Here is a 24,415-nt window from a genome sequence, read left to right as displayed (position 1 = left end):
ATTATTGTGATGTTTTTATCAGCTGTTTGGACTCTCATTCTGACGGCACCCATTCACTGCAGAGGACCCATTGGAGAGCAAATGATGGAATGCTACATGTCTCCAAATCTGATGAAGAATTAAACTTATCTACATCTTGGATGGCCTGAGGACATTTTCAGCAAATTTCCATTTTTGGGAGAACTGTTTCTTTAAGTCTATGTATGACTGAAGGCTGTAGCTGTGTTGCATTGCTGTCCTGCCATATTCCCGCCGGTGCTCTCCTCTCAGGTGAAGCCGTGGTGTCCGACAGCTCCATACTTACAGATGCAGATCCCATGAGAGGCGTCCAATAAGTAGCCCTCTTTGCAGACACAACTGTAGCTCCCTCGGGTGTTAACACAGTTCCCATTTTCACAGAAACCCGGTTGCAAACACTCGTTAATATCTACACCAGAGGAGGAAACATGACTGTCATAACCTGACGTGTTGGTGTGTGAAAACCCTTGTGAAAAAGAAGTGTGCTCGTAGTGTACTGCAAATCTTAAAAGTACATTTTAAAAAAGCTGTACTTGCAGATAATATAACATTAATGAAATAAAAGGCCACTCTAGTGGCTTAAAGAGAGACACTTTCATGACTTTGTTTCTTAACACACTTAAATACACTTTTAAAAAGTGCACATTGTAATAATGCCAAATGAAACATTTTAAGTAGATTTCAAATTATTTTAATAATCTTTTGTGGTACTTATTTTGATGTGTTGACTAACATACTAAAGCACATGTAAAGTACTTTATTATTATTTTAATTGTAGTGTGTTATTTGATATTACATGTAAATATATATTCAAATGTATTAAATTGCAAATGTGTAAATATAAATATATTTAAATACATGACATGTAAGTTTCAATAGAAATTACATTAATGTATATTTCAGTTTATCATAAATGCTTGTCAGCACATTTAGCAGTAACTTTAACCATATTTCAAAGACAATAGAAGTAATGATGACATTACATATAAAGATGTAAGATGTACTGTTAAGTCCTACTTAAGTGGGTCAAAAACACTCTTAAGTTCAATTAATCGCTTTTAATATAGATATAAACTACAATGCATCTTCATTTGATTGTAAATTACACAGAGTCCAAAAAACAATACATTCATTTTGCACTTAAGTAAATTCTATTAAAGCATATTATTTCCGTAATAAGTGCTCTTTATAAAAGTATGCTGAAGTGCACTTCTTTCTCACAAGGGTTTGTCTGTCAGTCCATGTTAACCATTGAACAGCTGCTCTTATTTGATCAGTATCTGGTTGATGCGGGGACAAGTGAGATGCATTTCGAGTAAAGAAGCACCAAACGTCCAGACAAACAGGCAGACCGGACAGGCCACGTATCGGTAGGTTGCTGACATGTAAAAGTGCATCTTAGTTTCATTAAAATGTCTTTCCTGAAAGTTACAGTATGTTTTTATAGTACAATGATGATCAAGAAAAATGTGATTCCTCATGATACACTCTTAAAAATAAAGCTTTCAAAAGGACCATAGAAGAACCATTTTTGGTTCCTCAATGAACATTTCAGTGATGAGTCCTTAAAAGAACTTAGTTTCATAGTGTGAAGAAGGTTTTAATGATCTAAATAACCTTTTTCCACTATAAAGACCCTTTTGTCCAATGGAAAGGTTGCATGGATGTTAAAGGTTCTCCGTCAATGAAAATAGAGGACTTTTATTTTGAAGAGTGTATATGCATGTTTACGGTGAAAAAAATACAAACTTTTCAGTACTTACATAAGGATACCTTGTACTGTAGTGTGCATTGTTATTACCTTAAATGTAGCAAATACAGGAACCATTAGTGTTACGTAATGAAACAATCAATATGTGGTTTGAAGAAGCAGGAGCGGAAATGTAGTGAAGCAGAACAGAGAGAGAGATATGTAACAGATGTGGAATTGTCATTATTTGACTCTGTGACCACCTCCAGCTCTGTCTTAATAAATTGATTTTACAATGTGTTTATCAAAGCATCTGGTCTGCCGTTACGGTCAGAATGAAGATTAGAAAACAAAGCCGTAGATTCTCCTCCGGGGAAGGTGGTCTCTGGATTTCACACATATTGACAAATCGAGAAAGATTCATTCCGTCATAATTGCTACCATGTGAAAAAATTGGGAGTTAACAGCTATGCAAGACATTTGTTTTTTTTTTCTCTCTCTCTCTTTAAATTAAGCTGGACATGATTCTCGGTATGCATTTCAAAAGCAAATCCGAAGCATACCTGATATACATGAAGTGATTTAAATAACTCCTTTTTAGTTAAAAATCATAAAAAATAAATAAACATATCATAAATATATTTATACATTTTTAAATATAATTTTTTATTATAATAGAGTTATAAATTTAAATTATGCTTTTTAACATTTATATTATAATTTCTTATATACATAATTTTCTATAGATTATAATTTTTTGGACCACCAAAAAAATAGTCCAAAATATATAATACATGCATTATGAAAGTCAATATTGTCAACTTCTATTTACATTTTGGGATTTGGATCTGCAATGGATAAAATAGTCTTGTCTCACTTTTTTTTTCTCTAGACAGAAATATGGCACATTATGGAAATAAAATGGGTTGTAAATGCAGACTTCAACCCTTTTCTCAATGAGGATTGTGCTTTGTTAGTCACTTTGAGTAAAACGATCAATTAAATGTCTATTTATCACATCAGGTCCGCAGCAATACAGCAGCATGAACTACACAGTGAGTGAGACTGAGAAGAGCATCTGCTTCAGTTCCAGTGTTTTAAACAAAACTAGACAAACCGTCTTAAGTGACGAATGTATTTGGTCGACCCCTGGATGAAGGAAGGAAGAATGAAGTGTTTGTTTGCATGTTCCTAAAATGTGTTTTGGCCCGCGAGAGATCACTGTGAACGCTAGGATCAATTTAGCACAGGAGGACAGGGGCGAGGACTCTTACCCACACACTGCGTCCCGTTGACCCTCTCAAAGCCTTTCGGGCAGCTTCCCTGTCCATTAACAGTGTTTCCTGTTGAGATAAGAGCACACCGATCTCCAGCAGGATGTACGAACACATCTGTCAAACTGCAGCTATAGTTTAATAATGTGTGCAAAAGGAAAATCATACTGAGACAGAGCAAGACTGGAGGCTGAGATAAATACAATAATACAAAACATCCTGAAACACTATTTCATTATGCCACATTCTGGCTTTGTTCTTTCATGTGAGAGTATGTAGCCTATGCATGCATATACAGATAGATATAACTTAATGTACATCGCTTTACGGTCCACCATTAAATATAGAGTGATTTGATTATTTGTAAGGCAAAAAAAAAAAAAAAGATGATTAAAATAATGATTTAAAATGTGCTTTAAAGGAACACTCCACTATTTTTGAAAATAGGCTAATTTTCCAACTCCCCTAGAGTTAAACAGTTGAGTTTTACCGTTTTCGAATCCATTCAGTCGATCTCTGGGTCTGGCGGTAGCTGCGTAATATCATTGCGCCTGCTGCACCCATGGTACGGCAGCAAAGTTCCTTGATTATTACGCCGGAATGAGAGTATGGTTCCTAGCCATATCGGCTTAGAAAATCACAACTTTTCATTTTCCGTCGGTCTTAGTACACGATGTAACGACAGAAGAGTTAAGTTTTAAATAGGAAAAATATAGAAGCTCTTTGGTCATTTTTGAGCGAGATGCTAACGGTCTAATCAGATTCAATGATCTATGCTAAGCTACAGCTAAAAGTGCTACCGCCAGACCCCGAGATCGGCTGAATGGATTCGAAAACAGTAAAACTCAACTGTTTAACTCTAGGGGAGTTGGAAAAAATACTATTTTCAAAAATAGTGGAGCGTTCCTTTAAAGCAAAAATTAATTTGACATTATTACAAAGTGTACTTTTTAAAAGTCTATTTAAGTGTCAAGAAAGAGTCATGAAAGTGTCTCTTTAAATCACTTAAGTGGCCTTTTTTAAATTCATATTATTATCTGCAAGTACAGTTTTTAAAATATACTTTTAAGATTTCAAGTCTCGGTAATTGCTCTGCCGCAGCAGTAGCAGCGTAGCAGATCTATTCTGCCAAGACCGAATACATTAACATTGTCATGTACATTACCATGCCAATCCCTCCGAGAGTTGTCATGACAGAAACACAATTAAGCACACTTCTTTTTCACAAGGGAAGGCATGTTCCTTTTTTTTTTCGTTCACAACAAAGTCTTCCAGCAGCTCAGGCATACTTTCCAGAATGCTTCACAGAAAGGAAAAATAACTATTTGTCCCTGTGAGGTTAAATATTTGTGGCTCTGGGAGAGCCAGAGATCCCGAAGCGTGTAACAGACGGCTCTATTGTTCCAGTTATTTTTCAGCATTGGGTAAAATGATTATATAACCATGTGCTTAACATTATCAACCACTCAGGGTCGACAAAGAAGTTATGGAAATATATCCTGAGCAAATGTCCTCTGCACTAAGACCAAAAGCAAAAAAGTTAATAAGAAACATTGTAGCGGTTATGAGGTTTTAGCTACAACTGAAACCATAAAAAACATTTTCTTTACTTGAAATACATCCGGTAACACTTTTGTATTATAATAAACATACCGCTTATTAATATTAGTATGCACATCACTAACATATTGGCTGTTTATTATTATTATTGATTTTTTTTTTATTTAACATGGACATCACAGTTACATTGGACAAACCATATACACTTGCACTTGTATGCATAAAGCACATATTGATGCTTTATTCTGCATGACCATATTTTAGATCCCTTAATCTGAACCCATACTTAACAACTACCTTAATAATTATTCATAAGGAGCAAATTAGCAGTTTATTGAGGCAAAAGTCATAGTTAATAGTGAGAATTGGTCCCCAAACTAAAGTGTGACCCATAAAGGTTGACCAAAATAAAACATAAAAAACTTAAATGTATTTTATTTCAGCTATTTGCCTAGGCAACATTTCTATTTTTCATTTTGTTTCATTTAACTTTAAGTACTAAAATAACTACAACTAAATCAACTAAAACTGATAAATATAAACCAATAAAAACCATATAGACATATTAAAAAAATGACAAAAACAGAAAATTACTAAAACTTTAACTAAAGTGTAAAAACATAAAAATACTATCTAGGTACATATATATATATATATATATATATATATAATAGTATATCAATGATACTAAAATGACACTAAAAAAACACTGATCAATAGTACAGTTGCATAAATGCTTGTTCTCTCTCCAAAACTCTCTTAAATGTGAATAATTTTTTCTAAAGCTACAATATCATCATATTTATTGTGTTTACTTAATTACCCAACAGCTATTAGAAAAATATGTCAGGTCTGCGAAAGACGTCACATTGTTATCAGGGCAAGTTGGTGTAATTATATAATAATAATAATAATAATAATAATAATAATAATAATTATTATTATGATTCTTATTCTTATTAATATTATTATTATGTAATTTCTGTTCCATTAATTGTTATGTGTTTCACAATTATATGAATGTATATGTTAAATTTTTGTTATATATGCTCATTTGGCATACTATAGGCTCCCGTTGTGACAACTTACCCCAACTGCATGTTTTGATCTGTATTAATATCTCAAAAATAATCATGGATTATGTCATTCTATGTCACTATATTTAATAAATGACAGTGGTGCTGAAGTCAGTTTCTATTAAAGCCATGAAAGCAAAGGTTGCAGCATTCATAATGTGGATGAGGAATGTAAATACGCTGTAATGTTTCGCCAGACGGCTGATGGCGACACCTTGACTGATGCAATAATAAGATAGTAGCAGGACTTAAATATGCCGTCTGCCAAAGAACTCGCAAAAGCTATATTTATCTCCTGAAGTCATGCAGCGACGCTGTATTTTCTGTTTTACAAGACAGACGTGTTTTTCCAGCCAGCTGAACTGATATCAGTGAGTTTATGAGTTAAGAAGGAACAAACCGGTGTTTTGTTGCCTCTTCGTGCTCTAAGTACAAACTGTGCTGCTATAATCGCTCAGATGATTTATAGGCATGGACTTTCAGACTCTCACCTAAGATGGCGGGACAGAGCGTGCATTCGTTGATGCCCCAGGCCTTCCCAACACCCCTGCAGCACATCTCCTGACTCCTCAGACCAGGTAACGGAGAACTGCACTGCAGGACAGAGCAGAAAACACACAATCCTTCACTTATTCATTCACTCAAAAGACTGAGTTGGGCATGGAGTGATGTGTTAAACAGACAGTCACTAATACTCCAATGACTGCTAGATGACATGTAGTTGCAAACAGTGTTGGGGGTAACACATTACAAGTAATCAGATTACTTTTTTCCAAGCAATTAGTAAAGTAATGCATTACTTTTAAAGGGGTTATATGATGCGATTTCAAGTTTTCCTTTCTTTTTGGAATGTTACAAGCTGTTCATGAATAGATAAGATCCCTAAAGTTGCATAGACTAAAGTCTCAAACCCAAAGAGATATTCTATTTAAAAGTTAAGACTTGTCCTCCTAAAACGCCTAGTTGAAACACGCCCCCACATGTCTATGTCACTGTGTGGGAAGATTTGCATAACACCGCCCAAATGTTCACGCAAAGAAAGAAGGCGTAAGAAGGTTTTATTGTTTTTTGTCTCGTTCATTACACCAAATACACAAAATAATGTTATTTTTCAGCAACATCATATGACCCCTTTACATTTACAGTACAAGAAAATATCTGAGTAACGGCAGTTACTTTATTTCCCATGTATTGGCTGACAGAGTTGCTCTCCTGCTCTCAAGTTGCTCTCCTGTCCTCATGTTGAGAGGAATCAGGAGTGAGTGCAGAGGCGTTGTGTGCGCTGCTGTGTGAACATGATGATACTGTTATGTAGATCTAGACTAAATGTCAGCATGCATTTACTCATCTGACGTGCACAAAAACAGATTCAGTAGTCCTCAAAATGAACAGTGAAATGCAATCTCAGAATATGACTCAAACCTGCAGTAATTAAATATGTTAACAAATATCCGTTATGTATTTAATCCTATTTTATTAACCAGTATCTTTGCTGCTGACCTTCAATGATCCAGTACGACAATATTAATAAGAAAAAATTACTTTAGATAAACATGACATTTGTGTTTCTTCTTTTTTAATTGCTGAAGAGTGTTGAACTTTCTTCTCATGCGTCTTATTCTTCATGCAGTCTAAAATGGCAGTAAAGCTGAAAGGATTGCTTGAGCTGCGCTCTCTACTGGACAGAAGTGAATTTACATTTCCTTCAGCCTGAGCCATTCATTTCACTTTTGGTGTGAAAGGGCTTTTAGTTTTGCCAAAAATAAAACTTTTTCATATTTAAAACAAACAAGCAAGCACAGCCCACAGCTGACAGTAAATACATTTAAACTATAATACATTTTCATTTAATTGTAAATAGCATGCAATTAAGTGTTGGAAAACATTGCATGCAGTTCATAATTATGGAAATTATATTTTAAAAAATATACTTAAGTACTCTTTTTAAAAGTATGCTAAAGTGTACTTCTTTTTCACAAGGGATGTATTACTTTTATATTAGGTTTTTTTTTTTTTTTTCGTTTTTGGAGCTTGACAGCTTCTGGTCTCCATCCCCTTTTGTTGTTTTGGAAAAGAAAAGCCTTGTCATTATGCTGAATTACTGCTTTTGTGTTCCATATAAAAAAAAGTAATGCATGTTTCCGGCAACATACAGCTGAACAAATTATGAATTTTAATTAGTGTAAGACAAATCTCTATCACCCCAAGTTGCTCCAGGGCAACTGTCCTGTAATAAGCGTACTTTGGATAAACAATCAGCTAAACAATCTTGAATAAACACAGTATTGGTGATGGAAGTGGTTTTCACAACACTGTCTAACCTACATTTGAAGTTCAGCATGCTCACATGACAGAGCCACAATAAACAAGTCATACTCAATTTATCCAGCATAGACCAGACTAGCTTGGGTCCTGTTCCTACTAGAACCAAACCAGATGCTCTGCTGCTAAAGCGAATGAGGAATGAAAACAGAAGAGCTTTAATCTAACCTGTCCATTGCGCACGTCTCTGAAGCAGTATTTGAAGCCGGACGTCTCGGTGTAGACTGAATCACCACGTATGGTCTGGGCTTGAACCCTCGGCGGTGGCGCCTCGGCTCTCTCTCCCGGCAGCTGGTGAGGACGGGCCCCCGAGAGCCCCGCGGACCAGGTCACGGTTTCCGAGTGCTCGTGGATGGTGGAGCCGTAACCCACCTTCAGCACCTCGTGGATCTTCACACTGGCCTCTGGAGGGTGCTGGACTCGTACCTTCACCATGGGGGACGCTGACGGACAGAGAGACCGGATCAGACACAGAAACACACTGAAATCAGGATGGCTTCTTTAACTATCGAAGTCTTTGATCCTGTTGAATTCAGAACATAAACTCTCTAACTAGTTTAATTTATGCACTAACAATTTATAGACATACATAGTTCTGTCATGACAACTCTCGGAGGGATTGGCATGGTAATGTACATGACAATGTTAATGTATTTGGTCTTGGCGGAATAGATCTGCTACGCTGCTGCTGCGGCAGAGAAAGTACCGAGACATGCTGCCAATACATCCACCACATGCTGCTGTGAGCATGTAAGAAATATTGCTGCTGCAAATATAACATACATGAAATAACCCCCATATAGCATACCTATCGGACTGCGCCATCTAGAGTTTCATGCCAGAACTCTGTATTTAGTTTTAGCATTTTTTCCCTGAAAATAATGAAAAGTCCCACCACAGTGTCATTTCCACCGTGTCAAATGTAATTTGATGTTAAATTATTTAAATTACGTATTGTGTTCATTAGCGAAATGACAATTCAAGGACAATTTAGGACATTTTATAGAGATGGAAATGACCGATTTTGGAATAAAATTGCAGACTTTGCAAAAAAAATAAATAAATACATGATTCAACAGATTATTTATTTGTTTATTATAAATTGTATTTGTTTATTTTTATTATACTTTTTTATTTTATAAATTATAGTTCATTGATTCATTCATTGATTCATATATTTTATTTTATGCTATTTTATTTTATTTGATTTAAAGCCTGTTCAGCAGCGGGTGTAGATCCACACATGCAAGGCATTTGAAAAGCACATATAAATGAATAATAATGAAGGCATAATAAAAATATGGCTGCCCACTGCTCCGGGTGTGTGTGTGTGTTCACTACTGACTGAGGTGCCCTTGAGCAAGGCACTGAACCCCTAACTGCTCCCCGGGTGCTGCAGCAATATGGCTGCCCACTGCTCCAGGTGTGTGTTCATGGGTTGTGAGTTCATTACTGTGTGTGTGCACTTGGATGTGTTAAATGCAGAGCACAAATTCTGAGTATGGGTCACCACATGTCACGTCACTTTCACTTTTAACTTTTCTATATCCGGCCTCTCCGGCATCACAGGTCATGTACTGAACCCTAGTCCTGGAAATTACTCTAAATCACACTCAAATACTCAGGACAGAGCAAAAGAAGTTTACTGTTTCTCAAATAAACAGACTGATGCTCCAGAAATAACAGAGAGAGAAAGAGAAAGGTGTAGAGAGCATCCAAGTTAGGATCTGTGCAAACTGAAGACTCATTCTCCTGAATCGTGTTCGAGCTTTGAGTCACCATCACCTCTTGCCTCTTACAGATTAAACTTGGCAAAACGCTTGCCCAATTTTCCTCAGAGAGAAACCCCTCCTCACCAAACAGGCGCTAAATACAATGCCGATGCTTTCCAGTCTTCTGTGTTTTATAAAAGATGATTTGAAGTCTAAAGACGATATGGAAACGGCTCTGTGATAATAAAGGCCTAGAAAAGACAGGCACAACATGGGCCTTATTTGTTTGGATGAACATCCCTGCAACCCCATCTGGGAACATCAGGCTCAGTTTGGGATTCAGATTGTTACACAACAATGCAGACCAGTGTTTAGTGCTCGTAAACCCAATTCAAGTCACCGCTTGCACAATAAGAGTGTTTTTAGTTTAAAAGCTGTAGGTTTTACTGGCACCTTGCACCAAAAATCAGACACAAAGTACAGCGTCAAAATAGCATAGTATAGTATTTTAAACTACCTTTACTTCTTATGATGCCCATTATGATTTGGTTGTAAGTTTGCAACGCTGTTTGCGAATGTTCACCAATTAATGCTTTCACCAAATAAGGACTAAAAAGGTCTTAAATCCGAGCATATAAAGTCTTAAATTAACAAAAGACATGGGATTAAATGTAGCATGCATTGGAAAAAAAACGAATATCTCCCTCAGTATTTTTGTTTTCCAATACAAATATCTAAATATCCGTAAATTGAGATACATTTACTTGAGATGGAAATTAAACATTTGAAGTAAAAATGAAGTTTTATTTTTAGCTTATGCTTAAAACAAGAACAAGTATGGGGAATGAAAATGTGTTTTCCTTTGAATGGTTTATTTTTCTGAGCTCATTGGCAGATATTTGCTCTTGTTTTAACTGTAATCTCATTTTAATTTTGATCAGTTTCTCATAAAAACAAAAATTCTCATGTTATGTCATTTTGCTTCTGAATGTATCCTGGTTTAAGCATCTTTAGACATTTGCCCTGGAAAACAAGACAAAATTATTGAGGAATAACTTCTTTTTTTTTGCAGTGTGTTCAGAAGGTAGAGTAAAGGTACAGTTTTTTTTAATATTTTTTTTATAAAGTTGGAAGATGTATTTTCAAACTTTACATTTAGAGGTTTAGAAACCATATTGACACATTGTGTTCCATTATATTTATTTCTTAAATTGTCTTTAATTGGTTTTAAAAAGTAATTTACCTTCATAAAACTGCAGAAACCCTGATTAATTTCAGAATTAACGCACATTATTTTATTATCAGTGTCAGTAGTTTACAGCAGTTTTACCGCAATACTTAAAAAATTAATAAATAAAAACAAAATAATTTAGTTTGCCACAGTTTGCATAAACAAACAAAAATGATGTTTGCTGTACAGTGAAAGTCAATGGGGCAAGACATTATTGTACTGGAATAAACCTTAAAATCAAGAGTATATTGTATCTAACATGAATTTAGTGTGATATAATCACTTTCTAACCTCACCTGTGCAAAATTAGATTGTCTATGGTAACTGACAACATGCCAGAGATGCTATTGATAAATCTTAACTTGCTGAAACTGTCACCTGTTAGATCAACACATGAGGTCTCTCTCTAGCCAGCAAGAATTTAAATTCAATTCGCATTGTCTTTCCTGATCACGCCTGAAGTGTTGGTGAGGTTTTAGTGTTGTCGTGTTTTATCAGCTCTGCGTGCCTGTGGTTCTGGAGCGATACAGCAGTGACCTTCGTCTGCTTGTTCATGTGTCTCCCTGCCAAAAATATGAGCTCACCTGACACTCCACCATGAAATGACAAATGGAAACAGATTTATCATGACTGCCTGATTAAATAAACCCAACTTAAAAAATAAACACGCGGCATTCCATCAGCAGAGTCTGTGGCATGTCACTTTATAGGTTTAAATGCCAGAGGTCAAAGGTCTACATACTTAAACTTAGAATTTCTTAACTCAAACTTTTTGATGTAACTGATTACCTCAATTTATTTATTTGCCAGTTTATTCGGGTTTACAGTGTAACAGCTGCAATTTAGTCTGGATTAATAATCTAATGATAGTTACTAGGAGCGTTTAGTCATACATTCTTTGTGAAAAAGAAGTGGCATACTTCTAAAAAGCGTAAGGAAATAATACACTTTAAAAGAATACTTAAGTGTGAACTGCGTGTAATGTTTTTGGATGCTTAATTGCATGCTAATTAAATTAAAATGTATTCTAGTTGGAGTGAGGAGTGTTTTTTTTACCCAATTAAGTAGGACTTCAGTACACATTTATACGTAATTTCATAATTACTTCTATTGTATTTGAAATATGGTTCATGGCTACATGGCTGAATGTACTGAGAAGCATTTATGATAGACTAAAATATACTTGAATGTCATTTCTATTGAAACTTGTATGTCATGTATTTTAATATATTTCTAATTACACATTTGTAATAATGATGTTTCAATTTAGTACATTTAAAATATATCAAGTAATATCAAATAACACACTACAGTTAAAATTATAATCAAGTACTTTACATGTGCTTTAGGATGTTAGTCAACACATCAAAATAAGTCTACTTTAAAGCATGACAAAATATTTCAGTGAACAGTGATTTAGGCCTGGTTTCGCAGACAGGGTTTAGGTTAAGCCAGGATTAGGCCTTAGTTCAATTAGGACATTTAAGTATATTTTATAAACGTGCCTTAGAAAATAACCTTACTCATGTGCATCTTAAGACAAAACAATGGCACTGACATATTTTAAGATCAGTCAGTGCACGTTTTTTCAGGTAAAACAGCCCAGACATGCATTTTAGTCTGGGACTAGGCTTAAGCCTTGTCTGTGAAACCGGGGGTAAATTTGACATTTTTACAAGTGCGCTTTTTAAAAGTCTACTTAAGTGTGTTAAGAAACAGTCATGCATTTGTCTCTAAGTCACTGCAGTGGCCTTTTATTTCATTTATACTATATTATTTGCAAGAGCAGTTTTTAAAAAATACTTTTAAGATTTGAAGTACACTACAAGTGCACATTCAATACAATTAAGCACACTACCTTTTCAAAAGGGTTGTGGGTCAAATGCGGCTTGTCAGTTATTTTTATGCCGATTTCCAGCTGACTTGAATGAATTGAATAAAATCGCCGCTCTTCCTGAATCACAACACTCTCAAGATGAACAGAATGAACACACATTATTATGGGTATTACGTTTTGTGGTGTTGCTTATTGCAGAATGAAACGGCAAAGAGCTACAGGAATGAGTTTCGTTTAGATGATCTACCTGAAAGGAAGTAGATGAAGAACTACTGAAGACCTGTTGTGCTCATGAGTGATGCAGGTTCATTTCTGGCATTGACGTGTCCTCACGTGTCACTCTCCATTACCTCTGTCCAACAAAGAGGCCAAACGCCAACAGATATATATTAAAATGCCATCAGGTCTTAGTAAAGCCCAGAGCACCTTTCAGAGTAAAAACTGTGGACATGGTGGTTTCCCTGATGTCATTCTGCCTCAACAACCCCACACACGACACACATGATCTATTCAAGCACCACACGCTCACATATTCCAGGTGTAACTGACATCTGCATGATGCATCAGGCACATTTCTGCCTTAATTCCTCACAGGACTCTGAAAAAAGAAAAGGCTGATGCTGCCATTTATGGATCGCATCCAAACTGAGAGCTGCTGCCAAATGAAAACAGAAAATGAATGTCGCCAGTCTGTGACACAGTCATTTTTTACCATCACAACAGTCTGGATCCGTATGTGTCCATGAGTTACGCAACATATTACAGTGCCAAAACACATATTACTGTAAAAGTTTTGATGAAACATGGTGTGCTTGTTAAAATAGGGTCCATTCTTCTAATTTTGCATAAATTGTTAACATATGCTGTACCCTTGTGAAAAAAAAGCACACTTTTAAAAACCGTGCTATTACGGAAATAATATACTTTAAACATATATACTTCGATACAGTTCAAGGGCAAACTGAATGTAATGTTTTTGGACATTTAATTGCATGTTAATTGCAATAAAATAAACTCTAGTTTAATTTTATACATTTATAAATTAGTTGAAATTAAGACTAAGTTTTTGACCCACTTAAGTAGTATTTAAGTGTATTTTATATGTACTTTATTGCATTCTATCGTCTAATGTAAGTGTATGTCGCGTATTTTACATTTAAATATATTAAATAATATATTACTTAAATCTAATATTGAAACACACACTACAGTTAAAATGTTAATGAAGTGCTTTACATGTGCTTTAGTATGTAAGTCAACAAATCAAAATAAGTGTACTTCTTTAAAACGTGACAAAAGATTAAAACAATGATCTAAAATGTACTTCAAAGTAAAACTTTTAATTTGACATTACTACAAAGTGCACTTTTTAAAAGCATGTTAAAAAGCAGTCGTGAAAGTACACTTAGAACATGCTCTCTCTTTAAGTACACTTAAGTGGCATTTTATGTAATTAATATTATATTGTCTGCAAGTACTGTTTTAATATACTTATGAGATTTGAAGTACACTATAAGTGCATTACAATTGTCTTTTTACTTCAGGTAGAACTTAAAAATTGTAATTCAAACAGTATTGAAAAAAAAAATATTTCTCTCAAACTGACATGACTGAACATCAGGTCTCCATTGTGTGACAACATGCCCCTTCATAAATCAACGTGTGTTAAATTAACTGTGCTTTTTGTGAAAGAACCGTGAGAAACATTTACTGAAAAACACAGATCCTCTCACCATTGGTGTTGATCTGCTCAGGCGTCTGCAGAGGCAGTATGTACTCAGATGTCATCGGCTGATTGGATGAATCGGCAGCACTCGTCGCCGGTCTCTCGATGTGATTGGTGGAGACGGGGATGTGGCAGAACTTCCCAGTGAAGTTGGGCGGGCAGAGACATTGATCCTTCTGTACGCACACTCCTCCGTTCTTACACAACATCGGACACACGACTGACGGGAGAAAGAACAGAGAAAGTGAGTAAAAAGCACAAAGAATCAGAGCAAATCCATGATGAATGACTTCATCCATCACTCATCAACTTTATGCAATTATGCAATTATTGCTCTAAAAACCACAACAGCTCAACAAGTTTCTGATGAAAGACAGAACACAGTCATCACTGCATTTGAATGGATGCTGTTAACAACCTAGTAATGCGTCTTGGTTTAGTGCCTCGCAAAATGGAACGTTTCTATAAAAAGCAACTCTTTTTGTTGTATTTCTTTTATTTCGTTGGTGGCCTCGGCATGCCTTCTATATCACATGTCTGTGATGTATTAATACATTTGGAAAGCTTGGACAGGGCCCATGCCTAAAAAGAGCGCGCGAGAGAGAGAGACAGAGAGAGAAAGAGAGAGAGAGAGAGAGGGTCTCTCCATGGTTGTTTTTTCAGTATTCATCTGCAATCACTCTTGCATGATCTCTAGATCCAAACACATCTGTCAAACAAACCCCATGCAGAAGGAGCTCCTTAATCCTTCGAGAAAGACACAATCAGACAGAACAAGGCTAAATCTAATCTTCAACATGAAATCAAATCACAATCGTTTTCTTTCATAACGATTCATCAAAACTTTCCAGCTGGTGTCACCAGTAACCTATTAATTTTCAATTCCTCCAATCCAAAAACTAACAAGTTTTCAGTGGTGTCCTATGACCACATTGTTAATTCAAGGTTCAACATCTAATTTAATCCTGGAAATTAAGGTTTCAGGAATTTGCTAAAAAATGTTAAACAAATTATATAAAATTAATTTACACTAATCAAATTTGACACTGACCATGTTAACTCTTTTTTTGAGAAGTTCAATTGTTTTTGCTTTCTCAAATCATGCTGGCTAATACTAAGAAATTCAAAATCACACACACACACACACACACACACACACACACCTCTATTAGCCAGGGTTTAGCGGAAGCTGAACAGCATCCAAAGTCCACAGGTGTCCACCATCTTTAAGGCAGGGTTCAGTACCGGGTCAGCATTGGTTCTCTGCTGTATCCATGCACATTGTTTTAAAAAATGTTTGTGGTAGTATTTTATAATTCCTAGAAAACACATAAACATCAAAATAGAGTCTAAAGTTTGCGAACAAACTTTGATGTTGGCTTGAGAAAGCCTGAATGGACAGCCTGAGTCAAAAGAGCCAAATCACATATCAGTTCGGAGTTCTGGAGCTGAAATATGGTTTATTCATGGTGCCATGTGGTTGCTAGGGTACCCTATATGGTTGCTAGGGCGTGGCTAAACAATTTCCAGGGTGATACCTGAAGCCTGCTAAAAGTCTGAGCCAAAAGGGCCCATTCCCATGCCTCTATGTTGTTCTAATGGAGAAATAAAGCTTGTTCATTTTACTGTATGGTTGTTAGGGTCCTCTAAATGGTTGCTAGGGTGTGGCTATGGTGATATCTAAAGCCTGTTAACAGCCCGAGTCAAAAGAGCCCACCCCCATGTCTCCATGTTGTTTAAATGTAGCGATATATCTTGTTCATTTTACTATATGGTTCCTAGGGTCCTCTAAATGGTTGCTAGAGTGTGGCTAGACAGTTATTTAACAGTCTGAGTCAAAAAAACTCAACCCAATGTCTCTAACCAGGTAACAAGTAATGTTTTTTAGAAGTTATATAAATGTTAGTAGAACGTTGCAAGAAATGTTTTATTGTAACCTTCAAATAGCGTTCTATTTAAGAACACTTGACACTTTAACATTCTTATAATATTACAAATAAATGTCAGAACGGTGTAAGAAACATTCTTTTAACCTTTAATTAACATTATAATCACAACAAGAAAACTGGACATTTTGACATTTTAGACACATTTCAAAACAATGTTCCAACGAGAATTATATAACCTATTTTTTCCCCTGGGTATGATGTTCTAATGCGGAAATACTGTATAGTTTGTTCATTTTACTATATGTTTGCTAGGTTGCGTTAAATGGTTGTTAGCGTCTCTATGAGATATGTGTGCACAAATCATTTCACAAATGCAACTCTAATACATCAGAAAGAGATGTGTTTAATGATGTTTCTTGTCAATGAACCAGTGAATTATTTAGACATTTTCTTTCAATAGGATTTCTTAGTTTCCACCTCTGAATCCGATTAAATCCATTTATGTGTCTACTTTTCTTTAGTCTTAGTGACTTTCATGCTGGTTTTATCATCCCTACAGTGGTTAAGCTGTACAGCCTACAACAGCTACCAGTAACAAACTATCTAACACCAGTTAAAACCATCTTAGTTTATGTCTTATGCACAGACATACAAGTATAAACCCAAGATTTCCCTCATTTTATCAAGATAATTATTTATATGATCTCATGAGCTGTATATTAACCATTACATTGTATTTTATACATACTAGACTGTATTCTATGGATGTGAAAGAGAGGGAGAGGGAGGCTGGCGTTGTTTAGAGAAGATGTGGCAGAGGTTTGTACGTCTGGAGATGAATGAACCGTGGTGGTTTTTGAACCAGGATGAGAGCTTGTTCTTCAGCTCATCGGTGTAAACACAAACAGCTGGTAACACCCTCACACTTCATAAAACTAAAGCTGGAAATCTCCAGTACCTTTTCATTTTCTAGCTTTCCAACTTCATTTCTGGACCACAGATATTCTGTTGTTTTGAAACCATTGAGGGTTCGAATAAATATTGGCTCCATCCAGATAACAGGAAGCCAAATCTACACTTTCAGCGAGGGGGGAAATATGTAAATAAAATACTTTTGAATATTATGAAATACTGAATCAACTAAATTATAAAACTCTTGACAGGACACAAATGGAAGAAAAATCCATTTTCATTGGAGAAGATCCAGGGAGGTCTCATTTGCACTTCAAAGATTCATTCAGAGAAAAGCGCTGTCATATGCGTATCTCCCATCTTTCAGCTTAAATGAAGAAAAGAGGTCCTGCCAGACACGACTGGACCTGTTCAAGAGTTGAGTTTAAAACTGAAGTCTCAAATTAGACGCTTTGTCTAATTTGATATAATTTGATATGAACGCTTTTATACAAAAACAAGTTTGGAAGAAGGTTTGTATCAACACATTTTGGGCACATGTCAACTTTTTTATTTACATTGTATAAAGATAAAGGCAAATTATCACAACATATTGCATTTTCAACATTATCTTAAACATATTTACTTTCAGCTGCTGCTGTTGTCGTTGTAATTTGTACTATTTAAAAAATGTTTAACACAATATACTTCCTCTACAGTCAAAAATCTGGGTGTTATATTATGGAGTTTTGGTTCCTTGCCGCTGTCGCCTCTGGCTTGCTTAGTTGGGGACACTTCATTTCCAGCGATACCGTTGACTTGATTGCAAAGATACTATTTAAACTGAGCTGGATGTTGACATCACTGAATTCAATGATGAACTGTCTTTAACTGAAAAATTAGTGTTTACTATTGTCATTTTGCATTATTGACACACTATTTTCCTAATTAATGCTGTTCAGTTGCTTTGACAATCTGAAGAAAAATATATAAATAAAGGTGACTTGACTTGACTTGACAATAATTTTACCATATTTACTTAAAAAAAGGTGTACTGGAAAGCCACTACATTGTAAAAAAAATTATCTGAATAAAGTTAAGAACATAAGAACACAATTTCAGTCTTCTATTTTAAAATGTAAAGTTTAATTGAATGTGTTATTTGTCATTTTGTAATTATTTGTGAAATTTCCTAGAATTTTTGAGTGAAAATTGTTTGAAAGTAAATCCCATACCATTCCCCCCCACCCCCAGTGTATTTATTGTCAAACGTTTTATATAAATAAATGTGAATTACTAAATGTGATTTTGATATATATACTAAATGATATTTTTAAATGTGCAACTAAAAATATCTCTTGTTTGTAGTTTATTAAGTTTCAGTATCAGTGTTGTTTTTTCTGATTAATATTTCTGTGAAAACAGATTTTTTTCAGGATTTTTGGCTGAATAGAAAGCTCAAGATAAAAGCATCTATTTGAAATAGAAACCTTTTGTGACATTATAAATGTCTGTATTGTCACGTTTGATCAATTTAATGTGTTTTTGCTGAAGAAGCATTAATTTTTCTCCCCAAAATATTATTTTTCTTTCAAAACAAGTAGCCTTTTATTTTGGAAAATTAGTTTATTATGAATAGAAAGCTCAAGATAAAAGCATCTATTTGAAATAGAAACCTTTTGTGACATTATAAATGTCTGTATTGTCACGTTTGATCAATTTAATGTGTTTTTGCTGAAGAAGCATTAATTTTTCTCCCCCAAATATTATTTTTCTTTCAAAACAAGTAGCCTTTTACTTTGGAAAATTAGTTTATTATTGTAATAATAATAATAATAATAATAATAATAATAATAAGCCAATGTATCTCATAGACCAGGGTTCAGAAGTTACTTTACAATATTACAAATCTCTCTGTAATCCATTAACACACATGAATTTACTTCCACTAATGTCAAAGCATAATTGCACGGAATAATTTTTCCATATCATAAAAAACAGGACGACAAATGAACCGTTTAGAAAGCTGAATCCTTCATGATAATCCGCACATACAGTACGATAACACACACTTACACATACTCTCACACGTGTTGGGAGCCCCTCTAACAGACTCTGGCTCTCTGCCATGGTCCAGATGTTTCAGGGCCCCTGAGGGCCACTGCAGGTAAGCTAATTAACTCTTAGAGATGCACATAAACTATAAATATTCACCATTCATTTTGAATTGGACACCACCAAAAACTGACTCATTGTTCAATTGTGAACTCAGTAACGATTTGTTTAGGGAGTCTGATTCAAATTCTGATTCTAACTCTCTGCACTTAGTAGACGACTCGGAGGAAGGTTGTGAGGGTTTGGTGTTCCATTTGCGACAGACCCTTCGAGACCTTTTAGTGAATCTTTTTTTTTTAAAAGAACCTGTTCATAAGAGTCATTTGTTTACAAATTGAACACCATGGCAATTGAACACACTGTGTTTAGGGTGCATGCAAATCTAAATAACTAGCACTACCTCATAAGATGATTTCTGACAAAACTTGACAGAACTGGATTTGCCAACCCTGTGCCTGTAGTGACACTTATAGACTTTTCACAACACTTTCAAAGCGAAATGAGTCCAGTGGGTGGCGCTATAAGTGCGTTCAGTTTTATCTGAAACAGACGGTTGTGAATCTGGAAACGTTTTTCACGTTGGTTGTTGTATTTACAGTATGCTGGGAATTTGAAAGTGAAATGTCTGGTGAGTGTTTCACATCATAAGTGTAATGCTGTACTAGGTGCGCTAACGAGCAAGTTTACTTAATCAGAAAAGCCAAGCTTCTTATGTGATGCAAACACCACAGTGTAGTAGTTTACAAATCATTCACTATGTTAAAAGTGTTTTGAGCTCATGATATAGCATTGTGCAAGACACCTCTCAAACAATAAATCTTTATTAAGCGATAATCTGCCCCTATAATCATAATTTGTGTGAAAAGGAATAAGAGTTGTTGGTGTTTTACTGCTACTAGTGTTCACATCAGCTGGAAACTACATTCTAGGCCTAGGTTGGGATTTTCAGTTATTGTCACCTTTTTTTTCCACATTTGTGAGCATTTTGGTCACATTCTACAGCTCTGAAATTGGTACCATATGACATCAATTTGGCAAAGATGAAACGTTTCCAGGCCAAAGGAAGCACAATCCAGAAGAAACACGACTAACAATCCCACATGGATCCATTGAAAGTGACTAGCAACTACAGAATAGCGGAGACAAATGTGTCTAATCAGGATCTAACCCAGTGAGATGAATGCAGGGGGGACAGGAATATTATTTAAACAAATAGTGATATAAAGAGCTCTGGATTGCACTGGCAAGAAACATCTAGTGTTTTTCAGCAGTCAAACTTTCACTACATGTTTACAATCAAGATTTGAATCATTCTCGTCTTCATAATTCAGCTGTCAAGCGACTCCAACGAGCAAAATTACAACCAGCGCTTGGCCTCGTGCCTGGATGCCAGACTGACCGTGAAGTCACTGAAAAAGACGTAACCTCCAGGATCCATCCGCTCAAATAAAAAGACACTTTGACAGCATGGGCGGAGGTTTAGAAAACTGATAAATGAGACGAGCTGCATGTTTCTCAGAACTGGAAGCCAACACCATTTCTTTCGATGCCACAAACACGGCATGTGTGTTTATGCCCATTTATCTCCAAACAGCTTGAGCGGAGAACACATATAAATCACCTTGTGCTTTTATATACGACATGTTCACCAGACTAAAACACAAATGTATAAAATTTATCAGAGGAAACTTTGGTGTGTGATAAGTTCATAATGTGTTTCTCTTGATGGAGATTACAGGCAGCTCTTGTATAAATAGGTCACAATGTTACTGGACTGTTGGGGCTGATTTTCTCTTGGACAAGAGGCAAGAGCGGAATAGGAAAAAGGTCCCGAGTGGAAACTGAAGTCAGGAGGACTGTTCAAGCCTTACATAAGCGTACCGTGGTACGGTGACTAGGAATACAACTTGGGTTCATAAAATAAGCCTCTAGCTCAGAAATGGACTGAATATCCAAGGCTGGTTTGGAGCCGATCTCGCTAATGAACCAGCATAATACCATGGTTCTTTGATATTTATAACTTGATTAAAACCCCTTAACAGTCACCGTCCCACCTGTGGGACGCTTGGCGCTCTTTTTTGTTGTTGTCCTTTTTCTCTATCAAATCTTTTAGTAATCATCATAAATCATATATCATTTGAAAGCTTAGAGGCCATCCTGTGAAAAAGGCACCCAGTGGCTGTTTGTGGTATAACGCCTTAAATAAAATCTCACAGGAACCTCAATTTTTTTCATATCAACTTCAAATTTGGAACATAACTTCTTTAGACATAAGGCTTTCATTTTATACCAATTTTAGATTAAAACCTGTTATGTAAAATATGTATTATATATAAAATAAAATTATTATAGTGCATGTTCTTTACAGTAAATTTAAACTTCTATAACTTTTTGATACTTAAATTTTTTGAAAAAATTCCACTTTTGAAATAATCTGCTGATTTTCTTCTTGTTTGAAGTTTGTAACTCACAATTGAGAAATATAAACTCGTACTTCGGAGATGAAAAAGTAAAAAATGTGAGATAAAAGTCTGAATTTTAAAATTTTAATTTAAAAAATTTTAAAATGTAAAAATAAAAAGTCACAATTACCTTTTTTATTTATTTATTCCCTTGTGCTGAATAAACACATTTAAATATATATCAGAATTTGAGGTAAAACAAATAATAAAATCACAAATAATTTCTTATTATTTGGTGCAGAATAAAAAACTAAAAAATGAATCTCACAATTCTCACTTTTTTTTCTCTCATTAGCCAAAATTTCTTATTTAATAACCATTTTTTTTGGAATTAATGTAAATAACATATCATCAATTTTCTTATTTGATTAGTGACCTACAAATAGTGGAGGATCTTAAATAGTTTTGTTTAAATTAGATTTTGAATGCCAGACTTTCAGGGTGATCTCAAACTTTTGGAGCCCTACAGAGAGAACAATAAACAGTATACAGTAAACAATAAACAGTGACAGAAGGCACATTTGATAAGCATCTCAGAGCAAATGCTCAGGTCAAGCCCTCCATCTCTCATTACAGACTGTACTGCAATGTCCATGCAAATGTCCAGCGGGTCTGTGCATGTGCATAAGTGTGTGTGTTTGTCTGCAAAAGCTTCCATTCATCACTCATACTGGAGACACGTGCCTCCGCAGGGTTTTCAGTGACACTTCCATCATCTACCCACCCGCAAGTAAAAAAAAATAAATTCAAGTTAAATCTTTTTCAAATAAATAAATATTGTAAACTCTGTATAACATTATACATTTAAGAAGATCTTAAGATCTCTTTTTATAAAATTATATAGGTATTTATTTTTAAAAATCGATTTAAGGAAACTGTATACGAGATCAGAATTAGAAACCTTGCACACTAAATGCAAATCAGACCACAAGGCTAAACAATTTACAGTTGTTAAACAGTGCTATCTTGCAGGATTCTAGCAGTGCCCCTTCAATAAAGTGCATTTACTCACACACTCTGAAGCCGGATCCAGGTGGCGTCTGTCCTGCCTGCTCGCTGTTGTAGATAGTGGTGACATTTCCGCGCTCGCAGTAGTTGGTGCAGCGTCCCTGCGTGCAGCGCAGCCTGCAGATGGTGGGGGTGAAGAGCACTTTGATCCGCTCCGAACCCCTGCGGACGACGGCGGAGCGCTGCTGAGCCACGGCTAGACAGAGGCAGAGGGCAAAGCCAAAGCAGAGCAGCAGAGTCAGCCTGTGAGGACGCATGGCGAGCCCCATTCATACACACATAACACACTCTCTCACACACACACGCAAACCCAGGATGAAGACGGAAACGTCTCTTTCTTGGCACGTTCCTGCAATATCCCTGGAAAGGATCAACTAGTGCACAAATGAAGCCCAATTCCTGTTCTGGCACAGATATCAGGGAATGTGCGCTACACACACACCTGTGTGTGTGTGTGTGTGTGTGTGGCTGTGAATGTGTTCAGAAAGCTGTTTGTTGAGGAAACGAGAGCCGTCCCGGTGTTTGAAGGAGCTGTTGCAAGCAAAATCTGGCCGAGATTGGGATTGGATCTATCACCCGCTGATGCCCCTCTTGCTCTCCTTCAGCCCTGAACTTCTCTGTCATATGAGGAGGAGAGAGCAGAGTGGGCGGCGAAACCCAGAAAACTAGCAGGGGAAAGAGAGAGAGAATTTGCATCTCTGGCATTGCACACGGGGGTGAGGTCAGCGCCGTTTAACGTTTGTGTGTGTGTGTAGCGGGGGCTTGTAGATGAAGGGAGGGGTGTATTTTTCTTTCACTGCATTTTCAACGCTGTCATTTGGCAAGCTGTTGCTGTTCCCCTGCAGCGTGCGCTGGACGTTAAGGAATAGTTCAGCACGAATGAATCATTTAGTCACCTTTGTGACTTTCGTTCTGCTGTGGAACACAAAAGGAGATATTCGGAAGAATGTTCATGCTGCTCTTTTCCAGAAACTACTGTAAATGCAGACAAAATGACAATAAAGCATCATGAAATATCATAAATAACTTCTTCAAGACTACTGAAGTCATACGATAGCTATGCTCGGAGAACAGACCAACATTTTGCTCTCTACTGTAACTCTACACTCTTAAATAGGTTCTAAAAGGGTTTTTCTTTTTGTAGAGAAGAACCATTATGGGTTCTTCAAAGAACATTTCAGTGAACAGTTCTTAAAATAACCTTTTTTTTTTCTTAGTGTGAAAAACATTAACTTTTTCCACTATAAAGAACCTTTAGTGGAATGGAAAGGTTCCATGGATGTTAAAGATTCTTCAACACTCTTCAAAATTAAAGTTCTTTATTGGAATCAATGGTTCCATAAAGAACTTTTATCATCCGTGGAAACTTTCCCTTGGACAAAAGGTTCTTAATGGTGGAAAACGGTTCTTTAGGTGCATGACTAAAATAGTATTCACACTAAGAATGTTTCTTTTAAGAATTGTTCACTGAAAAGTTCTTTGGGGACCAAAATGTTTTTGCATCAGCTAATAAAAATACAATTGTTTGTTCATGTTAGTTCACAGTACACTAACTTTTGATTTTAATATTGTATTAGTAAATGTAGAAATTAACATTGCAATTA

General features: G+C 35.8%; 1 protein-coding gene across 1 annotated transcript in view; it reads right to left on the bottom strand.

The window, feature by feature from the left end:
• LOC107656955 (latent-transforming growth factor beta-binding protein 4-like) overlaps nucleotides 1-23,418 on the bottom strand; it is a 27,903-nt gene extending 4,485 nt beyond the window's left edge. Inside the window, exons 1-5 of the mRNA XM_016444917.1 lie at nucleotides 22,816-23,418; nucleotides 14,454-14,666; nucleotides 8,109-8,383; nucleotides 6,110-6,212; nucleotides 2,983-3,051 (exon numbers count right to left, since the gene is read on the bottom strand). Of these exons, the coding sequence (XP_016300403.1) occupies nucleotides 2,983-3,051; nucleotides 6,110-6,212; nucleotides 8,109-8,383; nucleotides 14,454-14,666; nucleotides 22,816-23,080 (925 nt within the window). The 5' untranslated portion in view covers nucleotides 23,081-23,418. The remainder of the gene's footprint in view (nucleotides 1-2,982; nucleotides 3,052-6,109; nucleotides 6,213-8,108; nucleotides 8,384-14,453; nucleotides 14,667-22,815) is intronic.
• Between the last annotated feature and the right edge of the window lie 997 nt (nucleotides 23,419-24,415).

The sequence above is a fragment of the Sinocyclocheilus anshuiensis genome, unplaced genomic scaffold (genome assembly GCF_001515605.1).
Source record: "Sinocyclocheilus anshuiensis isolate Anshui unplaced genomic scaffold, SAMN03320099.WGS_v1.1 scaffold1052, whole genome shotgun sequence".
NCBI classification, from domain to species: Eukaryota; Metazoa; Chordata; class Actinopteri; order Cypriniformes; family Cyprinidae; genus Sinocyclocheilus; species Sinocyclocheilus anshuiensis.
This window is presented reverse-complemented; position numbering and strand designations above follow the sequence as displayed.